General features: G+C 52.3%; 1 protein-coding gene across 4 annotated transcripts; it reads left to right on the top strand.

The window, feature by feature from the left end:
* The first annotated feature begins 3,466 nt into the window (after positions 1-3,466).
* wipf1b (WAS/WASL interacting protein family, member 1b) lies at positions 3,467-20,177 on the top strand. 4 transcript variants are annotated; one of them, XM_030106282.1, is made up of 10 exons: positions 3,467-3,725; positions 11,598-11,680; positions 15,327-15,422; positions 15,602-15,731; positions 15,939-16,097; positions 16,170-16,872; positions 17,098-17,198; positions 17,281-17,511; positions 17,618-17,731; positions 18,282-20,177. In XM_030106282.1, the coding sequence occupies exons 3-10, from the start codon at positions 15,363-15,365 to the stop codon at positions 18,332-18,334; spliced, it is 1,551 nt and encodes a 516-aa protein (XP_029962142.1). In that variant the 5' UTR covers positions 3,467-3,725; positions 11,598-11,680; positions 15,327-15,362; the 3' UTR covers positions 18,335-20,177. The 4 variants fall into 4 exon arrangements, with proteins under 4 accessions (XP_029962142.1, XP_029962140.1, XP_029962143.1 ...); XM_030106280.1 differs by having other exon boundaries at positions 15,321-15,422; XM_030106283.1 differs by lacking the exon at positions 3,467-3,725 and adding an exon at positions 11,056-11,360.
* The last annotated feature ends 393 nt before the right edge of the window (positions 20,178-20,570 follow it).

Below are 20,570 nucleotides of genomic sequence, written 5' to 3'. Positions count from 1 at the left end.
ATGCGCCAGCTGTCCGTGAACGCGTTGGGACGATGCGGGAGAATGCGTGCCAGTCGTGGCCACCGGCGAGTACCCGGAAAAGGGCCCCATGCGGGGGATTTTCGACACACTGTTATTGCAGCATCAAGTGTAGCGCCTTTAATTTGTCATTGAAATTGGCTGATGTCAGCCGTCCGTCGGGGCCCCCTTCAGCTCGGGGCCCCAGGCAGCGCCTTTTCTCCTGCTCTTCAACACAGAGCAGCTGCAGGTACAGGATCTTCTCTTCTCCGCAGTGACGGTGTCTCCGGCATTCAGCATGTTGTCTGTTCCACAGCAAATCCAAAAATGACCCGGGGCTGGGGAAGCCCCCTTTTTACTCATATATGACGTGCGTAATTACACACGCAACCACATCTTGCCAATGCGGGAAGCTCGTAAACTATGCGCAAACAATGCGTGAATGTGTCGTGAATGCGTCGTGCCACTTCGCGACACTGACAGGCGCATTCGTGAACTGTCCGTGAACTAGTCGTGAACAGTGCGGGAGCCTGCCGGTTCGTGACTCCAGATCGGCACACCTTGCCACGACAACATCATGGCAAAAAGTCGTGCAAGTGTAAACTTAGCTTAAAGGTGCTGTAGGCAGGATTCGGCATCTCCGCCATCTTGCTTAGGGTTACCTAAGCAAGATGGCGATTTGACCCATCTAAGATAGCAATTTGAAACCCAGCACAGCCAATCCTGTCCTGTTTTCTCTGACATCTCGCCCTTACGCAAGTTAAGCCCCTCCCACAAGATGAATGTCCCTCGACCAATCACAGTTAGAGCCTCAGGGGCTCTTCTGATTGGTCAAAGATACCTGGAGCTGTCGAGATTCCTTTTCAGCTCAGAACAGAGACAGATGGAAACACTGCGCCCTCGCGGTAGTGCAATTATGCTACACTCCTAAAGGATTATCAATGGATACTCTAACATTTAAACCAAAGAAAACACAGAAAAATTAGCATTGACTAGCAAAATCCTGCCTACAGCACCTTTAAGGTGCACATTCCTCCCCCAGGGGGCGACAGCCTCGATCTGCAGATTCAACAGCAGCTCAAATGTCCAGAAATGGAAGTAACTCATAATAAATATTCACATGACTGATGTTAAACATAATGATACACCAGAGTGTGTCTGAACTCATACTGGAGTGCATCTTACACTCCTGCGTTTATGTAATCTTCAAAATGTGCATGTGAGTGTGTGCCGCTCGCCGCTGACCAGTGAGGAGCCCAGACGACCTGAAGGTGCAGCAGCACGGAGGAGGCATCATCATGGAGAAACGGCTGCTGGAGCTGGGGACCCGTCGGCATGGCAACCGCAAAACTTCCAATGCATTGTGGGGTCTGTTTACACGACGGCAGCAGTCTGTCTCTGAGAACCATTTTCAGAAACGTGGTGGAACTTTTTGAAAATACTCAGGCTCCATCGCCATATAAATGGGGAAAAATGGCACTTTTTGAAAACTCCTGGGCTCCATCCACATTTCAGCCGGAGAAAACGACACTTTGTGGAATTCCGTTGGGCTTCGTGACATTGCAGGGTGTGTGTGTGGTATTGTGTCATCTTGTGGTCCAACATGCTAACTACATCTTTTTCATTAGACCGGGGTTCTGCAGACCTAAATGGCCATTTTTGTGACTTTCAGCCAAGTCCAGTAGTTCTGGAGCCATAAAGAGTTTAAAATGAGGCGAATGCAGCTCAGGAAGCTTCACAAACAAAGACTAGATCTTATGATGGACATTATTTATGAAGTTCGGGTTCAGAATAGTGAACATTTTATTAAATTTAACTTACAGTTTTGCTCCTTTTTTCAAGTAGTTTTTTTTGTTGAAATTTTAGCTGTTTCAACCATTTTGCCTCCTTTTAAGCAGTTCTGCATGCTTCCTGCCAACCATATTTATGTTCCTCTTTTAGAAATTCTAAACATTTCATGTTTTTTTGACATTCTATCACTTTTTTCCCAATTTCTTGTGCTTTCAGCTCTTTTACTTGCACCTTTTTGTTGAATCCCTTTTGAACCCAGACTGACAAATCATTCTGAGCAGTACTGTGGTGTAACTATAATAAAAATAAGATCAGTGTTCATTCACGTTTCATGTTGTGAAGGCTTCCTGGAGCCGCTGCAGAGGGAGTGAAGAGCCACATGTGGCTCCAGAGCCGCAGGTTGAACACCCCTGGTGTAGGTGGACGTCTTTTTTGAAATGTTGCCCGGTAAATACAGAGCTGTCCTGAAACGATGCGTTTTCACGTGAAGCGCTGTCGTGTAAATGCTTTATCTGTGATTCAAGCAGTGCAGCAGAAGTTTCCCTGAATCCTCACAAACACACCGAATCCTTCAAACAGGTGGCTGAATAATCGGTTTTCTCCAGAAGCAGCAGCTGGGGAATATATATTTAAATATTGGTGGAAAATAACTGTTGTTCCTGGGGACGGATGGACGGAGATATTTTCCCCTTCACTCTTGTTCCACATCTGGAAACATTGCATCAGAGCTGCAGAGCACAGCTGCGCAGGAGGCCAGAGCCCTCACCGCCCGGGTTGAGTCGACTCTTAAAGAGAGAGGCTCCTCAAGTCAGGCCTGAACGAAACCCATCAGGCAGCGGGGTCTGACAAAAAGAACATCCTGAAAACAAAAGACCATTCATCAAAAACAGTCAGGAAAAATACTTCTGGGATCTGTTCCTTTCTTTTGTTATGATTTTAAGAGCTCATATACTTTACTCTGCTATACTTTACTACATTATGCTGCTGCACCAAAAAAAATATTTTTTTTTCCATATTACTATATATTACAGTTCCTGTTATATTTGAAGATTTATGTTGTTCATGCAGTTAGATCTTCTTTGTTTTAGTTTTCTATTACCGGGATTATCCGGTGTACCAGTTGCACTATTACTTGTTCTTTATGTGCACCTTTCATTACACCCCCCCCCCCCCACCCCCACCCCCACCCCGTGTTCTACGAGCCTCTTTTACCTGTAAATGTATCTACTGTGAAACGAATGAAGTCTATTCTCTTCTATATAAATCTTATCAACTTAATATTAATAAAGTGACACGATTTAAAAAAAATGCTCATAAAGTACCACACTATGTTCACACTGTATTTCCTCATTTTTCCCGCTTTTTCCAGCGTATTTCATCATTACTCTTCAAATAAAATCAAACGTTTGGTGTATTTCTGGTGTTTTTCCCTGTTTCCTAAGCATTTACCTCCAGGAGGACTGCTGCACCTCCGCACCGCCACCCCCCCCCCCCCCCCCCCCCCCCCCCCCCCGCCGCCCTCTAGCCTCCCGGTGTTGCGGATCAACTGGTTCCCCTGTTAACTGGTGACTGAGTTCTGTGAACACATGCTGGCTACAGCGGATGTTGAAGTTGGGCAAACGGGAAACGGAAACAACTCAAAAGTTTACTTTAACTTCAAATAATCGACATTCGCCAGAACAGCTTCGAGTTTCGCTCGGGTTTTCAACATCTGTTGGTCACCAGTTAACACGGACACCAGTTAATCCGAAACACCGGCCCTGCCGTAACCCTCCCCGCGTGCGGCTCTGCTCCCGCCGCGGCCCCCGGCCCCCGGCGCTCCGCCTGCCCGCCTCCCTGCGCCCCTCCTGCGGACTCCCGGGTCGGCTGCTCGGCGCCGCTCCGCTCCATGGCCGAGCTGTAACGGGACAGCGGGACAGCGGGACCGAGCTGCTCAGGTAGGACCGAGCGCCGCGCCCTCCTCTCCGGGGACTCTGCTCTCCGCGTTCCGGGGCTCGCCGTGCGGAGAAGAAGCGGAAACCGGGACTTGGAGGGTTTTTTCGGGACTCGTTTCCAGGCGGCAGAGACTTCATTCCTCCATCCGAGGAGAAGTTTAGTCCTCCAGAAAACTCCGGTCCGGATCGGACGGAGGTTTTGGCTCCAGGCCAGCAGTTGTTTCTCACACCCACTAATAATAATAGTGCGTGCGTGTGCGTGCGTGCGCGTGCGTATTCGTATTTGATACATAGTTCAAAATATACAGGAAACAGAATGAGTGTTAGACCAGGGTCCGTCCTGGTCCTGGAGGTCCTGGTGGGTCTCTGTACTGGAGTTCCTGTAGGGTCTCTGTCCTGGTCCTGGAGGTCCTGGAGGGTCCCAGTCCTGGTCCTGGAGGGTCCCAGTCCTGGTCCTGGAGGTCCTGGAGGGTCTCTGTTCTGGTCCTGGAGGTCCTGGAGGGTCCCAGTCCTGGTCCTGGAGGGTCCCAGTCCTGGTCCTGGAGGTCCTGGAGGGTCTCTGTTCAGGGTTTCCTGCTTCTGCACACTTGAACCTAATGAGGTTTTCATTGAGCTCATAACAAAGCCTGGTCAGGTACTAACATGTAGGCCAGAGAACCTCCAGGATCAGGACCGGGGACCCCTGATAGGCCGGAGAACCTCCAGGACCAGGGACCCCTGATAGGCCAGAGAACCTCCAGGACCAGGACCGGGGACCCCTGATAGGCCGGAGAACCTCCAGGACCAGGGACCCCTGATAGGCCAGAGAACCTCCAGGACCAGGACCAGGGACCCCTGATAGGCCGGAGAACCTCCAGGACCAGGACCAGGGACCCCTGATAGGCCGGAGAACCTCCAGGACCAGGGACCCCTGATAGGCCAGAGAACCTCCAGGACCAGGACCAGGGACCCCTGATAGGCCGGAGAACCTCCAGGACCAGGGACCCCTGATAGGCCAGAGAACCTCCAGGACCAGGACCGGGGACCCCTGATAGGCCGGAGAACCTCCAGGACCAGGGACCCCTGATAGGCCAGAGAACCTCCAGGACCAGGACCAGGGACCCCTGATAGGCCGGAGAACCTCCAGGTGGTTTAAATCTGAAAACTGAACACAGATCCATGTTCACTGGTTAAAAAAAAAAAAAAAAAAAAAAAAAAGTTGACTGTTGCCGTGGTGCGCATGTGCAGTGGGACTAGTTTTATAACGTTACCATGGAGACGGACGGAGTTGTAGCGTTTTCAGTAACTCCGCGCTCTGTCGTCGTGGAAACGCACCGTTCGCTCGGAACGTCGTGCAAACCGGGAGAAGCTGGACAGAGCGGCAGTGTTTTAACACCGGCCTGTGCACAACCTGTCTGACTGAGTGCTGCTTTGGAATGCACACACACACACACACACACACACACACACACACACACACACACACACACAGCCTCTGTAAACATGTGGTTTATGGAGCTGCTTGCTGGAGTAAACACATGTGGACATGAAGGGGATCGGGGTCGTAAAGCTGCCCCGGCGGCTCGGAGGCTTCACTGTTCCCCCTGAGCTTGTTGCCCCTCTGAGCTTGTTGCCCCTCAGCGCTTGTTGCCCCTCTGCGCCTGTTGCCCCTCAGCGCTTGTTGCCCCTCTGCGCCTGTTGCCCCTCAGCGCTTGTTGCCCCTCTGTGTGACTCCTCATCAGATTGTGTAGCCGATCATCTTATTTCCAGCGGGACATTTTGAGATGCTCGGCCAGGACTCGGTCAGTTCAGGGATTAGCGAGGCTCTTCTCTTCCATTTAGCAGGAGTTTTATAAAACTAGAGAGAAAAACTGTGAAGATGGTCGAGCGGCTTTAGGCAGATGAGAAAAATCATTACGTTTTTCAAAGTAAATGATTCAGGAACCAGGGTTTCCTCCAGAAAACTTGCTAAGCCTGGTGGTTGGACTGCTAGAGAAGCCCACCGTGTTTATGTAAAAAAAAAAAAAAAAAAAGTTAAAAGTTGACAGAAATTTTGAAATTATGACTTTTTGTTGTTGCTCGCTGAGCATCTGGCGGAGTAATGGCGGGCAAAACGAAACCTAGGGATGTCAGGCCAGCGGGAGGCGCATTACGTCACATCCTCTAAAATTGTCAGCAAAAACAATTCTGGTGCCGGACCGGCACCGCAACTTTCAACTGACAATTTAACGCTGTTAGCGGTACTTACAATGAATATATCAGGGCACATTGTACACATCATTGAATATTTGTAACATATTTATGGTGGAAAATACGTATTTTTAAAGTTGAAAAACTCCTTAACCTTTAAGTATTTGTTGTTTCTATGGAGTTCACAGCAGTGCAGAAGTCCAGCAGTGCCTCCTTCAGTCCAGCAGAGGGCGCAGTGTTACTGTTAGATGTATAGATGTATAAGCAGTAGAAGAAGAAAGTGTATGAATGGAATCCTCCAGACTGAGGAAGCATGTTGTTCGCGGTTCATTAAACAGAAGCACCGCAGTTCCACCGTCTGGACAGTGAATCATTCTGAGGATAAAACACAAAACATTTTGGATTAAATCCACTAGTTTGATGTTTCCCAACGTTTGATGTCCAACGTTTTTTGACCCTTACTGCGTGACATGTCGCGTAAAAGTTGTTAGCATGCAGACAGGTGAAGACAGGCAGTGGTTGTAGGGGTCAGGTGATGAAAATAGACCTGACCTCTGACCCCTGTGTGTTCACGTATCGACCATAAGGTGTCGCCATTGCACCTTCAACCGTATCACCAGATGCAATTAAGAGCTCTAGAGACCGTCTTTGGTATTGCTGTTTTGGTGCATAATAAAAACATTTACAATAAATAAACTAGTAATGCTTAGCCTGGCGGGGGGGTCTGGGGGGGGGGGGGGGGGCCGCCAGGCCTATAAAGCACTGAGGGAAACCCTGAGGAACCGAGTGAAATGTTTGCTATTCAAACTTGAATGTATCTGAATTTTTCAGTTAGTGGAGGAAGATGCTTTAATCTGGTTAGTGTCGTCTCTTTGCTGCCCCCCGTGGTCCTCAGTGGTACTGCAGGTCTGTATCCATCATGATTATGATGATTCTGGTTTGTTTCGGCGCCGCTGAGCCGTTGTCAGCGCTGTCCTCGGCCTGACGGAGCGGGACGTGGCGTCCCGGAGCAGAGTTCGGGCTGAAGGGTGACGGAGCCGCGGAGTCTCTCCAGACGCCTCGGGCGGAGCGTCTCCGTCACTGAACCGGTTTCAGCTCCTGCAGGGTTTTGGAGTTCTCGGCATTCCTTAGCAGCGTGGCGGGACGGACGGGGAAACGGAGCGCCCGGTGAATCCGCTCAGCTCGTCCTGCTCCCTCCCAGAGACAGCAGCCGTCTCCGTCTCCCAGCGTGTCGTCCGTCCATCCGTCCGTCCGTCCGTCCGTCCGTCCGTCCGTCCGTCCGTCCGTCCGTCCGTTGGACGCCGTGGCTCAGGACTGCAGGCCTCATGTGGCGAACGGCGCCGAGGCGTCAGCGGCCTCCGTCACAAATACAACAACGTGTTCAGGAAATACCAGAGAGCGGGAAGAGCCACATGGACCGGGATCTCAGTCTGAGCTCGGTCCGGGTTCTGGACGTCTTCTGCTTGTTATCTGAGGAAAACTCGAAACCTGAGTTGGTGGAGCGACATCATTTCTCAACTGCAACTTCTTTAAAACGTAGTGAAGCAAACCAGCGTGTTAGTGTCTGAGTTTGAGGTTCTTACATGTTAATGAGAACGACGTTCTGAGAAAACAGCGGGAGCAGAGAGACGGCTGGCGCAACACCAGAAACCGAAATCACAACTTCATTACGTTTTATAGTTTTTTCACATTCATATCATTATTTTCAAAGTAAAGTACTTTTATCATCTGTATGAGACTCCATATGTGAAAACAGCTGAGAGTTTTTCACATGTGCAGCTTAAATCATCTGTTCTTCACTGATTTTTAAGTATGAACTACTTTGTAAACTTGATCTATTTTCTGTTTTTATGGTTCACTTCAGTGTTTCTGTTTTTCCTCCGTCCATATAAAGAAACCGTATGTAAAGTCTGGTTGAATCAGTTTCCCAAACCGAAGCCGCAGAAGTAATCAGATTACATCAAGAAGGAGTTTTCTTATTCAAAACTGTGATAGGAGTTGAGTCCTGATCGGCAGGTTGTCTTATAAAGACTGTTTCCTGTAATTCACATCGGACCGCGAGCGTTTTTAGCGTCTCTAATGTTTTCAGTCTGTGACTCAGAGTGAAACTTCTTGATTAATCTGGTCTAAAACTGGCAAATCAAGTCAGAAAAAAACCTTCTGGGAAGCGAGACTCGGTGTCTCCGAGCATCGACGCCCAGAACGCCGCCAGAGATCTGCTCGAAACGGCGGAGAATCCAGCTCGTCCGGCACTGCGTGCCACCGTCACATGAGCCTGCAGGCGGCCCGGCCATCACACTTCACACCACAGTGACTCACACACACACACACACACACACACACACACACACACACACACACACACACACACACACACACCAAAACCCCCTGACAGTTTGTGACTGCACTGAATCAGACCGTACCGCTGTCTCGGATCCAGCTGCAGCTGATCTGATCAGATCATCCAGATTATTAAAAGGAACCAAATCAGAGGGACTTTCTCATGTTCTGGTTTTAGACGTTCTTTTACATTTCAAGTATTTATTACGAGTGAATACTCAAATATTCTACATACTTGTACAAATAGATCACATACAGATGTGTGCAGTATCGGTGTCTGTGGAGCACATGCACACACATGCATGCACACACACACACACACACACTTCTATATTTTGGTGAAAGTTTGCAGATATTTAAAGTAAATGCATAAACTTTTGCATCAGGAGGGACTTTAACGTGAAAATTTTGATGAATTTGTTACAGAATAAGTGACATGAATGTCTTTGACAGTGAACTGGAACATGTGCAGCACACAGCTAGCTCCGTTTTACCACCTTTAGTATGTAGCATCACGGGTGTATGAGCCATGAATCTCTTTAGCATGTAGCATGCATTATCACTGGTGAGTGAGCCCTGAAACTCTTTAGCATGTAGCATGTAGCATGACTGGTGTGTGACATTGAAACTCTTTAGCATGTAGCACGGTTAAGCGTTAACAACACCGTGCCAAGTTTCCTGCTCCAAATGTCAGCTGATTGCTGATACTTTTATTTGTCTGCCACATTTTAAAATAGTTACAAAGTGTTTTAAAGGTGTAATGGACGATGTTTTAGCCAATGAATTGCATGATGAGAATCTCAACATGTCAATCACGCTGGAGAAATGCTTGTGTAACGCCGTCGAGTGGCTCGTAGGAGCAGCAGAGCAGGTTGGATGGTCTGGCGCATGCGTGTTTTTCAAAAAGCGAGTAACAGACGTTTGGCTTTGACTTTTTCAAGAAGATCGTCCATTACACCTTTAATGTCTAATATAAACTGACAGCAATAAAACAAGGAGCGTCCAATTTAATATAGAGAGATTAAAACAACAGAACCTGAGCTCAGTAAAGCCAGGAGATGAAAACTCAGCTTGAGGAAGAGAATTAAAAGAAGATGCTGAATTTGCTCGTCTGAGATAAAAACAGGTATTTGTGTAAAAATGCGCTTAATTCTTTTTAGAAGATTCTTGAGTCAGAACTCTCAGAATGAAGTCCGACTTGTTAAAGTTTTGATCGTTTCCTGCTGCGCCTCAGGCGCTTCTTTCTTCAGCTGAGTTCGCTGCAGCGGCTCAGCGCGACTCTTTCAGGCTGGAAACGGCGTTCTGAAGAGCGGCGTGTCGGCAGGAAGTGCAACACAGGAAGTGGCTGCCGCGCCGCCGGACGCCGTGCCTCTGAGCTCCGCTCGCCCCATCGCGCCACTTCCTGCCGCTGCAGCGTCTCCCGCCGTGTGCTTTCGCCTCTCGGGGCCTAATTTGCTCCACGTGGACGCCACCGCTCCACCTCTCCACCTCTCCACCGCTCCACCGCTCCACCTCTCCACCTCTCCACCGCTCCACCGCTCCACCGCTCCACCTCTCCACCGCTCCACCGCTCCACCTCTCCACCTCTCCACCTCTCCACCTCTCCACCGCTCCACCTCTCCACCGCTCCACCTCTCCACCGCTCCACCTCTCCACCTCTCCACCGCTCCACCGCTCCACCTCTCCACCTCTCCACCTCTCCACCGCTCCACCGCTCCACCTCTCCACCTCTCCACCTCTCCACCGCTCCACCGCTCCACCTCTCCACCGCTCCACCTCTCCACCGCTCCACCGCTCCACCTCTCCACCTCTCCACCGCTCCACCTCTCCACCTCTCCACCGCTCCACCGCTCCACCTCTCCACCGCTCCACCTCTCCACCGCTCCACCTCTCCACCGCTCCACCTCTCCACCTCTCCACCTCTCCACCGCTCCACCTCTCCACCTCTCCACCGCTCCACCGCTCCACCTCTCCACCGCTCCACCGCTCCACCTCTCCACCTCTCCACCTCTCCACCGCTCCACCTCTCCACCTCTCCACCGCTCCACCGCTCCACCGCTCCACCTCTCCACCTCTCCACCGCTCCACCGCTCCACCTCTCCACCTCTCCACCGCTCCACCTCTCCACCTCTCCACCGCTCCACCGCTCCACGGCTCCACCTCTCCACCGCTCCACCGCTCCACCTCTCCACCGCTCCACCTCTCCACCGCTCCACCGCTCCACCTCTCCACCGCTCCACCTCTCCACCTCTCCACCGCTCCACCTCTCCACCTCTCCACCTCTCCACCGCTCCACCTCTCCACCTCTCCACCGCTCCACCGCTCCACCGCTCCACCTCTCCACCGCTCCACCTCTCCACCTCTCCACCTCTCCACCGCTCCACCTCTCCACCGCTCCACCTCTCCACCTCTCCACCGCTCCACCTCTCCACCGCTCCACCTCTCCACCGCTCCACCTCTCCACCGCTCCACCTCTCCACCTCTCCACCTCTCCACCGCTCCACCGCTCCACCTCTGTAGCTTACCACCACCAAGTATGGTGTGAAAGGGTGATGTGATATTGCAGTGTGAAGCGCTTTGGGCTCTGTCATGCAGGGTAAAAAGCGCTATACAAGTGTAGTCCATTTACCATTTTAGTGGATTATAGTCTTCTTTTACGTGTGGTTTTATTACAAAAACAGACAACAGCGCCAACTCGTGGCCTGGAATAGTAACTACACTGCAAAACCTCCAAATTTTAAGTATTTTTAGACTTGTTTTTAGTCAAAATATCTGAGTCCACTTGATTTAAGATAAATTCACTTCAAAGTCTATTTTAGCAACACAAAGAGAATTATTGGGACAAATGCATCTGAAATCTTGTTTCAAATTTCGGTACTTTTACTTTGAAATAAGTGGAAAATTCTGCCAGTAGGAGAACTACGACAGTCTTACAGCAGAATGCAGGAAAGCAGCAAAGTCAACGATGAGGGACATGAAGGCAGGTGGTTTCGACCTGTTGACCTTTGACCTGTGGACTCGGGAATGTTCAGAAACGCTGAGGTGAACCGGTGAACTGGTCGTTTCATCAGCAGACGATGTCCTCGGCTCTCCGGTCTGATTTCACGCTCACATCTCCCCCACCCCCAGGTGGGGAACTTGAAAAGAGGAAGTGCTGTGTGTGTGTGTGTGTGTGTGTGTGTGTGTGTGTGTGTGTGTGTGTGTGTGTGTGTGTGTGTGTGTGTGTGTGTGTGTGTGTGTGTGTGTGTGTGTGTGTGTGTGTGAGCACTGCACTGTGAGCTGTGTGTTTTTAGAGGAAGAGGAATCGAGAAGTTGCGTGCGGCCGTTTTTAGACGCCGCTGATGGTTCCTCTGTTCCTGTTCTCAGCTCTTCGCCTCGAGGCCGCTCTGTGAGGAATGAGCTGCGGCGCTTCTCCACCTTCTCCTCGTTCTTCTATGGACTCGGACTGAGTGAGTAGCCCGTCTCCTCCACCCTGTCCACCGTCTCCTCCGCCCTGTCCACCGTCTCCTCCACGCTGTCCACCGTCTCCTCCGCCCTGTCCACCGTCTCCTCCGCCCTGTCCACCGTCTCCTCCACGCTGTCCACCGTCTCCTCCACCCTGTCCACCGTCTCCTCCACGCTGTCCACCGTCTCCTCCACGCTGTCCACCGTCTCCTCCGCCCTGTCCACCGTCTCCTCCGCCCTGTCCACCGTCTCCTCCACGCTGTCCACCGTCTCCTCCACCCTGTCCACCGTCTCCTCCGCCCTGTCCACCGTCTCCTCCACGCTGTCCACCGTCTCCTCCACGCTGTCCACCGTCTCCTCCACCCTGTCCACCGTCTCCTCCACGCTGTCCACCGTCTCCTTCGCCCTGTCCACCGTCTCCTCCACCCTGTCCACCGTCTCCTCCACCCTGTCCACCGTCTCCTCCACGCTGTCCACCGTCTCCTCCACCCTGTCCACCGTCTCCTCCACGCTGTCCACCGTCTCCTCCACCCTGTCCACCGTCTCCTCCACCCTGTCCACCGTCTCCTCCACCCTGTCCACCGTCTCCTCCACGCTGTCCACCGTCTCCTTCGCCCTGTCCACCGTCTCCTCCACGCTGTCCACCGTCTCCTCCACCCTGTCCACCGTCTCCTCCACCCTGTCCACCATCTCCTCCACCCTGTCCACCGTCTCCTCCACGCTGTCCACCGTCTCCTCCACCCTGTCCACCATCTCCTCCACCCTGTCCACCATCTCCTCCACGCTGTCCACCGTCTCCTCCACGCTGTCCACCGTCTCCTTCGCCCTGTCCACCGTCTCCTTCGCCCTGTCCACCGTCTCCTCCACCCTGTCCACCGTCTCCTCCGCCCTGTCCACCGTCTCCTCCACGCTGTCCACCGCCTCCTCCTCGCTGTCCTCCTCCACCTCCTCCTCGGGTCGGTTCGCTTCCTGCCTTTTCCAGAAAAGCGTGTTTGTCTCTCGTCTCTTCTTCTGCTGTTTCACCTTTAACTGACTTTAACTGCTGCTAAAATACAACTTCCTGAGACTGTGAACCAGGGGTGTCAAACATACAGCCCGCTGGCCAAAACCGGCCCACAGGAGGCTCCAATCCGGCCCACCAAACCACCAAGCTAATTTATAAACTCTCTGATCTTCAATTTTTCTTTTTTAACAAATTCAAACAGGAAACATCCTTCATGTCAACAGAGGCTCAGTGGGCGCAGCGGATTGTTGTTCATTCCCAGGGTTGGTGGTTCGAATCCCCTCGCTGGGCAAGACACTGAATCCGAGGTGGTTCCCAGTGGAGGTCGTGATCGTTTAGGAGCTGCTGAGTGAGAATGAAGGATTTCATAAATAAAAAACGTCCTCATGGCAGAATGAGATCAAAGTTCTCGCTGAAGTAGATCAGTTCTGTCAAGTTCTGTTCAGGTGGAACAGTGGATTTCATTTAAAACGTCTGTTTTAGAATATGATTCAGTTTGAGTCAGTAACTGCCGACAGTCAGATTCAGTGTGTGTGTGTGTGTGTGTGTGTGTGTGTGTGTGTGTGTGTGTGTGTGTGTGTGTGTGTGTGTGTGTGTGTGTGGACACACCACAGGATGTTAGCTTACCCACTCAGCACCGCTCCTGCAGCCTCAGCCTCATTTCCGAAGCGCTGCGAAGGTTAAATTCTCTCCTGGAGGTGCGTTTGATGCGTCCGCCTGCTCCTCCTGCCCGGGCGGGGCGGAGCGGGCTCCTCTTCACGGTGCGTCCATCGGTTTGGCGTTTTTCACGGCAGCTTTCTGAAAACGGCGTGTGTGTTTAAGGAAACAGAAGAAACACCTGAAGGAGACGATAGGACTTCTGTCTGAGTGTGTGTGTGTGTGTGTGTGTGTGTGTGTGTGTGTGTGTGTGTGTGTGTGTGTGTGTGTGTGTGTGTGTGTGTGTGTGTGTGTGAGGTCGTGGAGTTTGAAGTCAGTTTAGTGACAGGATGAAGAATTCTTTTTATGGTGGTTTGTAAACTGAAACATGTGTCAGCCATGTTGTGTGTGTGTGTGTGTGTGTGTGTGTGTGTGTGTGTGTGTGTGTGTGTGTGTGTGTGTGTGTGTGTGTGAGAGACACACTTTCTTCAAAGGGTTCTCGGCTTTTAGTCCCTCATGTCTTCAGACTCGCTTCTCTCTCTGTCAAAGGAGCCATTGTGGACGCTTCACTAATATTAGCCCGTGTGTGTGTGTGTGTGTGTGTGTGTGTGTGTGTGTGTGTGTGTGTGTGTGTGTGAGAATATGAAGTTTCATCACCGTTTCCTGCTGCGGAAGTCGATCCTCGCTTCATTCGTCTCTGCTGGTTTGAAACATCTGAAACATCTGTATACTGCATGTGTTCTGAAGGGCCGGGGGTCACGGGGTCACGGGGTCACGGGGGTCAGGGAACCGTTCCGCGGCTGCAGAAGGTTCTACGGCGTGGAGCCAACACAGAAAAGCAGGAGGAGGTGAAGAACGGGCCTTGAGCTCAGATCTTCCAGTTTCGGGGGAAGTGACGACGTTTCTCAGGAGGATTAAATGTTCAAGGCCAGGGGGGTCAAACATAAGGCCTGCGGGCCAAGACCGGCCCACAGGAGGCTCCAGTCCGGCCAAACCACCAAGAAAATAGAAGAAATTCTGAAGAAAATGAACTGAAATGAGTTTGACGCCGCTGGAGCAGAGACAGTTGTGGTGCAGTGGGGTAGTGGTTAGTCCTCCTGCCTCACAGCAGGAGTACCCTGGTTTGATGCTGTACTCGAGGAACGTTCCCTGTGGTGTTTTTGGAAATCTGTAAAGTTAGACTACCTCAGCATTCTCCACTTTTAAAACAGGAAGTTTGACTTTGTTCAGATGTTTTCCGTTTTCCCGGCTGCTCCTGAATGCACCGTCAGACCCTCCCACTGGGAAGGTTGATCTCCCTCTTTAAAACTTTCCCAGTGGGAATGTCCGAGTCGGACGCCGTGCTCGTGGGTTCTGCTGCGGCTCGCCGGAGCTCTGTGGACGAGGCTGCGAGCGGCGCCGCGTTGGAACCGAGCGGAGGGACCGGTTCTGAGGAAACGCCGAGCTGAGTTGGAGCACGGCGAGGAGGACTGACACGGCGCGATGCGGAGGCGTCTTCACGGTGGCTGCGGCCTCAGATGCGTGTGGTCGACTTCCTGTTTGTCAGCGGCGTGCAGGAAGTCAGAGGCCTGGAGGGGACGCTCTGATAAACTGCATGACTTGGTGGGGGGGTGGGGGGGGGTGGGGGGGGTGTTCTGCGTGAGCGTTTCTGAGACGAGGGACTCGAGGCGGTGTGAGCAGTGACTTGCTGCTCAGGATCACCTGATCCCCTTCATTCTCACAACAGTCCACTTGCTGCTTTTTGCTCGTGTCACCACCGACCTGAACCTGGGTTCGATTCCCTCCTCACAGTCCGTCTGTCCGTCCCATCGGCTTCTGTCTTCTTATCCTCCAACCCCAACGGGGACAGCAGGACGTGTCCTCTGCGTCTCTCGGTTGTCGTCTCGGTTCAGTAGATCTTGGAGACGTCCACCTTCCTCATTGTGTGTGTGTGTGTGTGTGTGTGTGTGTGTGTGTGTGTGTGTGTGTGTGTGTGTGTGTGTGTTCTGTCCACCCCCCTCTACAAGGTGCAGCGTCCAGTGCAGACAGAGTGAAGTGGCGATCAGAAGATGCCGGCCCCGCCTCCCCCGCCTCCCCCGGGTCCCCCCCCTCCCCCCACCCTCTCTGTTGTAAGTCTGACGGTTTAATCGACTTGTTCACACTTCACATCCACGACGCTCTAACTGTGTGTGTGTGTGTGTGTGTGTGTGTGTGTGTGTGTGTGTGTGTGTGTGTGTGTGTGTGTGTGTGTGTGTGTGTGTGTGTGTGTGTGTGTGTGTGTGTGTGTGTGTGTGTGTGTGTGTGTCAGGCCAACACAGAGAAGCCGTCTCTGAACCGTTCGGAGCAGCAGGGCAGAAACGCTCTTCTGTCCGACATCTGCAAAGGTTCCAGACTCAAGAAAACGGTGACGAATGACCGCAGCGGACCGCAGCTGGACAGTAAGTCCAGACCGTCGTCTCCGCAGTGGACACGCCCAACGCTTCCAATCCGTTTACACAACAATGTCGCTCAATGCCTTAAAGTACTGGAACAATACCGATACATTTTCTTCAGCTGGTTTATCAGTCCATGACTTTCACCTTCATCACGTCCAGCATCATCATCATCAAGTAGAAACAAACGGTTTTTATTTTATTTCTTCTCAGAACCTAAAGGAGGAGGAGGAGGAGGAGGAGGAGGAGGGGGTGGAGGAGGAGGAGGAGGGGGTGGAGGAGGTTTTGGTGGGGGGTCTCCTGCTGGTCTGGGAGGCCTGTTCGCAGGAGGGATGCCAAAGCTGAGGTCTGCAGCCAACAGAGAGTCCTCCGGTGAGTCCACTGACGGACATGTGGAATCGTCCGCCGCCGAGACAGATCTGACCATTCTGCTCTTCTCTGCAGACTCGGGACCGAGCCGAGGACCCATTCTGCCCCCCGGGGGCCGCTCCGGTGGTCCCACGCCGTTCGGCGGCGGCGGCGGCTCCTCCGGCCCCCCGAAGCTCCCCGGAGCCCGGAACAGCGTTCCCGATCTGCCCAAAGGCCGCCCGGGGTTCTCCCCCCGACAGGACACTCCCGGAGGACCGCCTCCGCCCGTTCCCAACACGCCCCGGCCGTCCCGGGGGGGCCCCTCCCCGCCGTCCCTCCCCACGGGGCCCAGGCCCGGCCACGCCTCCATAGCTCCCCCGCCGAGTGTCCCCCCCGGCCGCCACGGACCTCTGCCCCCCCCACCGGGAGGCGGCGCCTCGCCAGGGCCGCGACCGGGCTCCTCCGCATTTCCACCCCCTCCGCCCAACACCAACAGACCCCCGCTGCCCCTGGCCCCCGGGGGGAGACCCCCCCTCCCCGACGACCGGCCGCCGCCTCCTCCGCCCGCCTCCGGGGGGCATCGGCCCTCCATGCCGCGGGACATGCCGCCTCCGCCCCCTCCCTCCAACAACTCCAAGCCTTCCCCGCCCGTCGGCTTCTCTTCTCGTTCCTCGACCGGTGGGGGCGCCCCTCCCCTCCCCCCGGGACGACCGGGCCCCCCGCCCATCCCCCCCAGCCCGGCCGGGGGCGACGACCACAGCACGCCTCGCCTGCCCCAAAGAAACACCTCGCTCAACAGGTACCGCTTCACCAGGGGGTGGAGGAGAGGGGGGGGTTTAACTGCTCAGCGTGGAGCTCAGCCATGCTACATGCTACATGCTACATGCTACATGCTAAAGAGCTTCAGGCTCACACACCGGTGATGCTACATGCTAAACCTGGTTAAACTCTCTGACTCTCTCAGTCTCTCGCTCTGCTGAAGTTTCCTCACGCTGCAGATTAACTCGTCCTCCTCCGCTCACAGCCACGCTCCATCACCCGCTCACGCCCGGTCCGGCCCGCTGCCTCCTCCCCCCAACGAAAGACCCCCGTCTCTTGGGCGCAGCCAGCCGTCAGTACGCAGCGGTGAGTGACTGACCGGAGGATGAGAATCTGAGCGGGAAATGTTTGGGAGGGAATCGTAACTGTTTTTTATTTCCCCTTCAAGGCCCCCTGCCTCCGCCGCCTCCGTCAGGTCGCAGCATGGGCGGCGGGGGAAGCGTGAGGGTGTCCCCCGCCCCGTCTCCGATCGGCCGGCCGGGCCCGGAGCCCCCCCGGGGAGGACCCGGCGGTCGACCTCCGCCGCCTCCGGACCGGCCGGGCCTGGGTGGGGCTCCTCCGCCTCCTCCGCCATCCATGGGCAACGGCTTCCAGAACTCCCACCACAACCAGGCACAAGGTGGGGCACGTTCTCCAGCCGCCGCCGCCGCCGCCACCTGCTCTTCTGCGCACGCCGTTCACATCCAACAGCTGAATCCTTTCTCTCTTTTCATTTATGGGGGCAGACGAATGGGAGAGTCGCTTCACCTTCCACCCGCTGGCCGACCTGCCTCCACCCGAACCCTACGTGAACTCAGCCAAGACCTACCCCAGCAGGATCGCCAAGGGCGACGGGAGAGGTGGGAGACACACACACACACACACACACACACACACACACACACACACACACACACACACACACACACACACACACACACACCAGTCTTGGTTGAATAAAACTCGGACTGCATGACGGTTAGCTGTTTGACCGGAGAGCAGGGTCCCTGAACGCTGTGATCTGGCCGGACCTTGAACTCCACCTCCGAGCCGACTTTTACCAGTTTTCATTGGTTTCTGCTGGAATGGAATTCCTCCAGTTTCATTTCTGTCTGTTCTTCTCTGTGTTTTTCTCTTTGTAACTATTAAACAATTAAACAGGTGTAAAAAATTCATTTTCAGTCCATTAGAAACAGTCAAACTGTTTGAAATGTTTCCCCTGGACTGTAGCGCCACCTGGTGGAGAACCACATCCTGCAAGACTCAGAATTTACCGTGATAAGATGAATGAGCTGCTTGTCAAAGGGATTAATACTTTTGAAACTAAGGAATCAGGCAAATGCTGTATGGAGTTTTGAAGGTGTTGAAGTGTGTCTGGGTGGTTTGACCTTTGACCTCTCCTGTCTCCAGGTTCTGGTAAGAAGGAGCGAGGCGCCCCTCCTCTTCCTCCAGTGCCCAGGTGAGGCGGCGGCGGACGCCCCCCCTCCCCTCCTCTCCCCCGCTCCTTTATGCTTCGACCTGCGGCGAGCGCCGAGGGCCGCCGGATCCCGAAGGAGACGCAGCCGAAGCGCTTCACCAAGTAGAGGAGGGCCGGACTCGCCGCGGCGGTACACCGTGTTCACAGCACCGTGCGCACTCCTTTCACCGATCCATAGACTGCATGAACCGCTTCGCTCCGTATCGTTTTACCCGCCTTTAAAAACTCCGTTTACACATTGAGACAACGTTGTGGCGCCGTCTGGCAGCGGTGCAGCCTGGGAGCGCTCCCGGAAGACGGGCCGCTCTCTCCTTCTATCGTGCCTTTGTTTTTTTTCTATTCAGGATTGCACTTCTGAAGATTTAAGGGAACAAGCCAGCATCGCCTGTCGTGTTTACGCTTTTCGTTCGTCCAGCTGGATTTGATTCATTCTGACGATACAAATGGAAAACGACAATAATAATAATAATGATAATAATAGACTAGTAAGTCATGAGATAAACCTGAGGTTTTTAAAGTGTGGAGAGAATCTGGAGGTCGGTGGGGAAAAGCCTCTTGTTTGGGAAAGAAATCCAGATTAAATTCTACATTTTACCAGAATTCCACAGTACATCTCACCAAAGACAAGAAATCAGTCCAGTTTCTGAATAACTCTGAAGTGGAAAAGCTCGGTTTGAGGTGGGAAGAATATGTTTGAGAAACTCAGATATTCAAGTGGATGTGTTTTTTTACTCAGAAGACAGATTTTAGTTCAGATTTCATCTTCAGTAGGAAAGACGTGAAAGAAAAACTGCACTTAAGCCTGTCAGACTCCCTCTGGGAAAGACTGAAATCCTGCGTACGCAGTTTGTTGCGTAGTTTGTTCGGTGCGTCTTCGGCTGGGCGGTTATTCAAAGTGTGAGGAAGGCCTTTTGGCTGCCTCGTGTTTCTGCTCAGAATTTTAAAGATTACAGTGGAGAATAAAACCATTCATGAATCGTTCCTGACTGAAGATGAATCAGAACGTTCGGTGCAGACGTGGCTGATTCTGGATACGCATCTCATGTTTTTGCTTTGGGGTTAAAAGCGACTTCTCTGGCTCAATACTTGGATTTGGATTAAATGAAAATGTTCCTCAGAAAAGATCTGATTCATGAGAAAAGAGAAAGTGGGAAAGTTAGTATTTTAGAAAGAGACTTCCTGCTGTGAAGCTGAGAAACATGCCGGGTTTAAAAAAAGCTTCTGTGTGAATTAAAGTAAAATGTTGTTTTTTTAATCGTGATTTCTTCCATCAATTAAAAGCCAGTGAGGATAAAAGTATCTGGACGCTCTCCCGCTCCACACCTTGAAAACCAGCTGGTCGATGGGAGCTCTCAGCCTGGCGGCGTGCCAAAGCCTCGTGTGCCTCGACGGCCTGGATGTAGATGAAGACGTTTGTGTTTCAGCCTTTTGAAACGGTACCTGTCTCCCTTCTTTGTTTACGGCTACATGTGAGGGCTACTTTAACGGTTCGGTGCCCGTTCGTGTCGCTCCACCATGAAGGACCTGTTGTCTCCGACTGTTCCAGCGGTCTTGCTGTAACTTATCTCAGTATTAGGTTTGGGCTTCAGGCGGCGCCGCTCTGAGGAGACGCCGTGTAGTTTGATCACGTGTTTTTGTGCCAAAGAAGCATTTTCTGAAAGACAATCATGAGGAAGTTAAAGGCTTCCTTCAGACTCTGCTTTGTTTTAATCCGATTCTTCTCGGTGAACTGTAGCGTCAGCATCCACACGAAGTCCTGTGTTTTGTATCCTGTAACAGTATGTTATCCTTTTTACATTTTTGTGCAATAAAATCAGGCAATAAACCGACACGTGTGTCAAAATGCAGTTTCATTCAATTCAACGTTATTTCAAAAACCCCAAAACAGAGCAGTCACACTGTCACAGAGGAAAACATGAAGAAGCAGAAGAGCAGTGGAAAGGAAAAACTAAACCGGGAAACCTGCAGAACCAGGGTCAGAGGAGGAGACTTTCACAAGTACACAAATCGAGAACCTTGACCTTTATCTGGATACATTAGAATCCAATGAAAATATATTTTTTACATTTCCCATGCTTCTTGTTTTTAAAAATTTATAGTAATACACTAAATAATAATAACTGATAGCCAAGGTCAGTGTTATCAATGAACATGCACAGTTTAAAAAATGACAAGTAGAAAACAAAGTAACAACATTCAAAGACTTTGGAGGATTTGTCGCA

This window comes from Salarias fasciatus, chromosome 13 (genome assembly GCF_902148845.1).
Source record: "Salarias fasciatus chromosome 13, fSalaFa1.1, whole genome shotgun sequence".
In the NCBI taxonomy this organism is placed as follows: Eukaryota; Metazoa; Chordata; class Actinopteri; order Blenniiformes; family Blenniidae; genus Salarias; species Salarias fasciatus.
Note: the sequence above shows the minus strand (reverse complement) of the source record. Positions and strands in the feature narration are given on the sequence as shown.

Coding starts and splice junctions, on each gene's coding strand:
- wipf1b (XM_030106282.1), top strand. CDS start 15,363: ATGCCGGCCCCGCCTCCCCCGCCTCCCCCGGGTCCCCCCCCTCCCCCC. Junction 15,732..15,938: donor CAGCGGACCGCAGCTGGACA/GTAAGTCCAGAC, acceptor ATTTCTTCTCAG/AACCTAAAGGAGGAGGAGGA. Junction 16,873..17,097: donor AGAAACACCTCGCTCAACAG/GTACCGCTTCAC, acceptor CTCCGCTCACAG/CCACGCTCCATCACCCGCTC.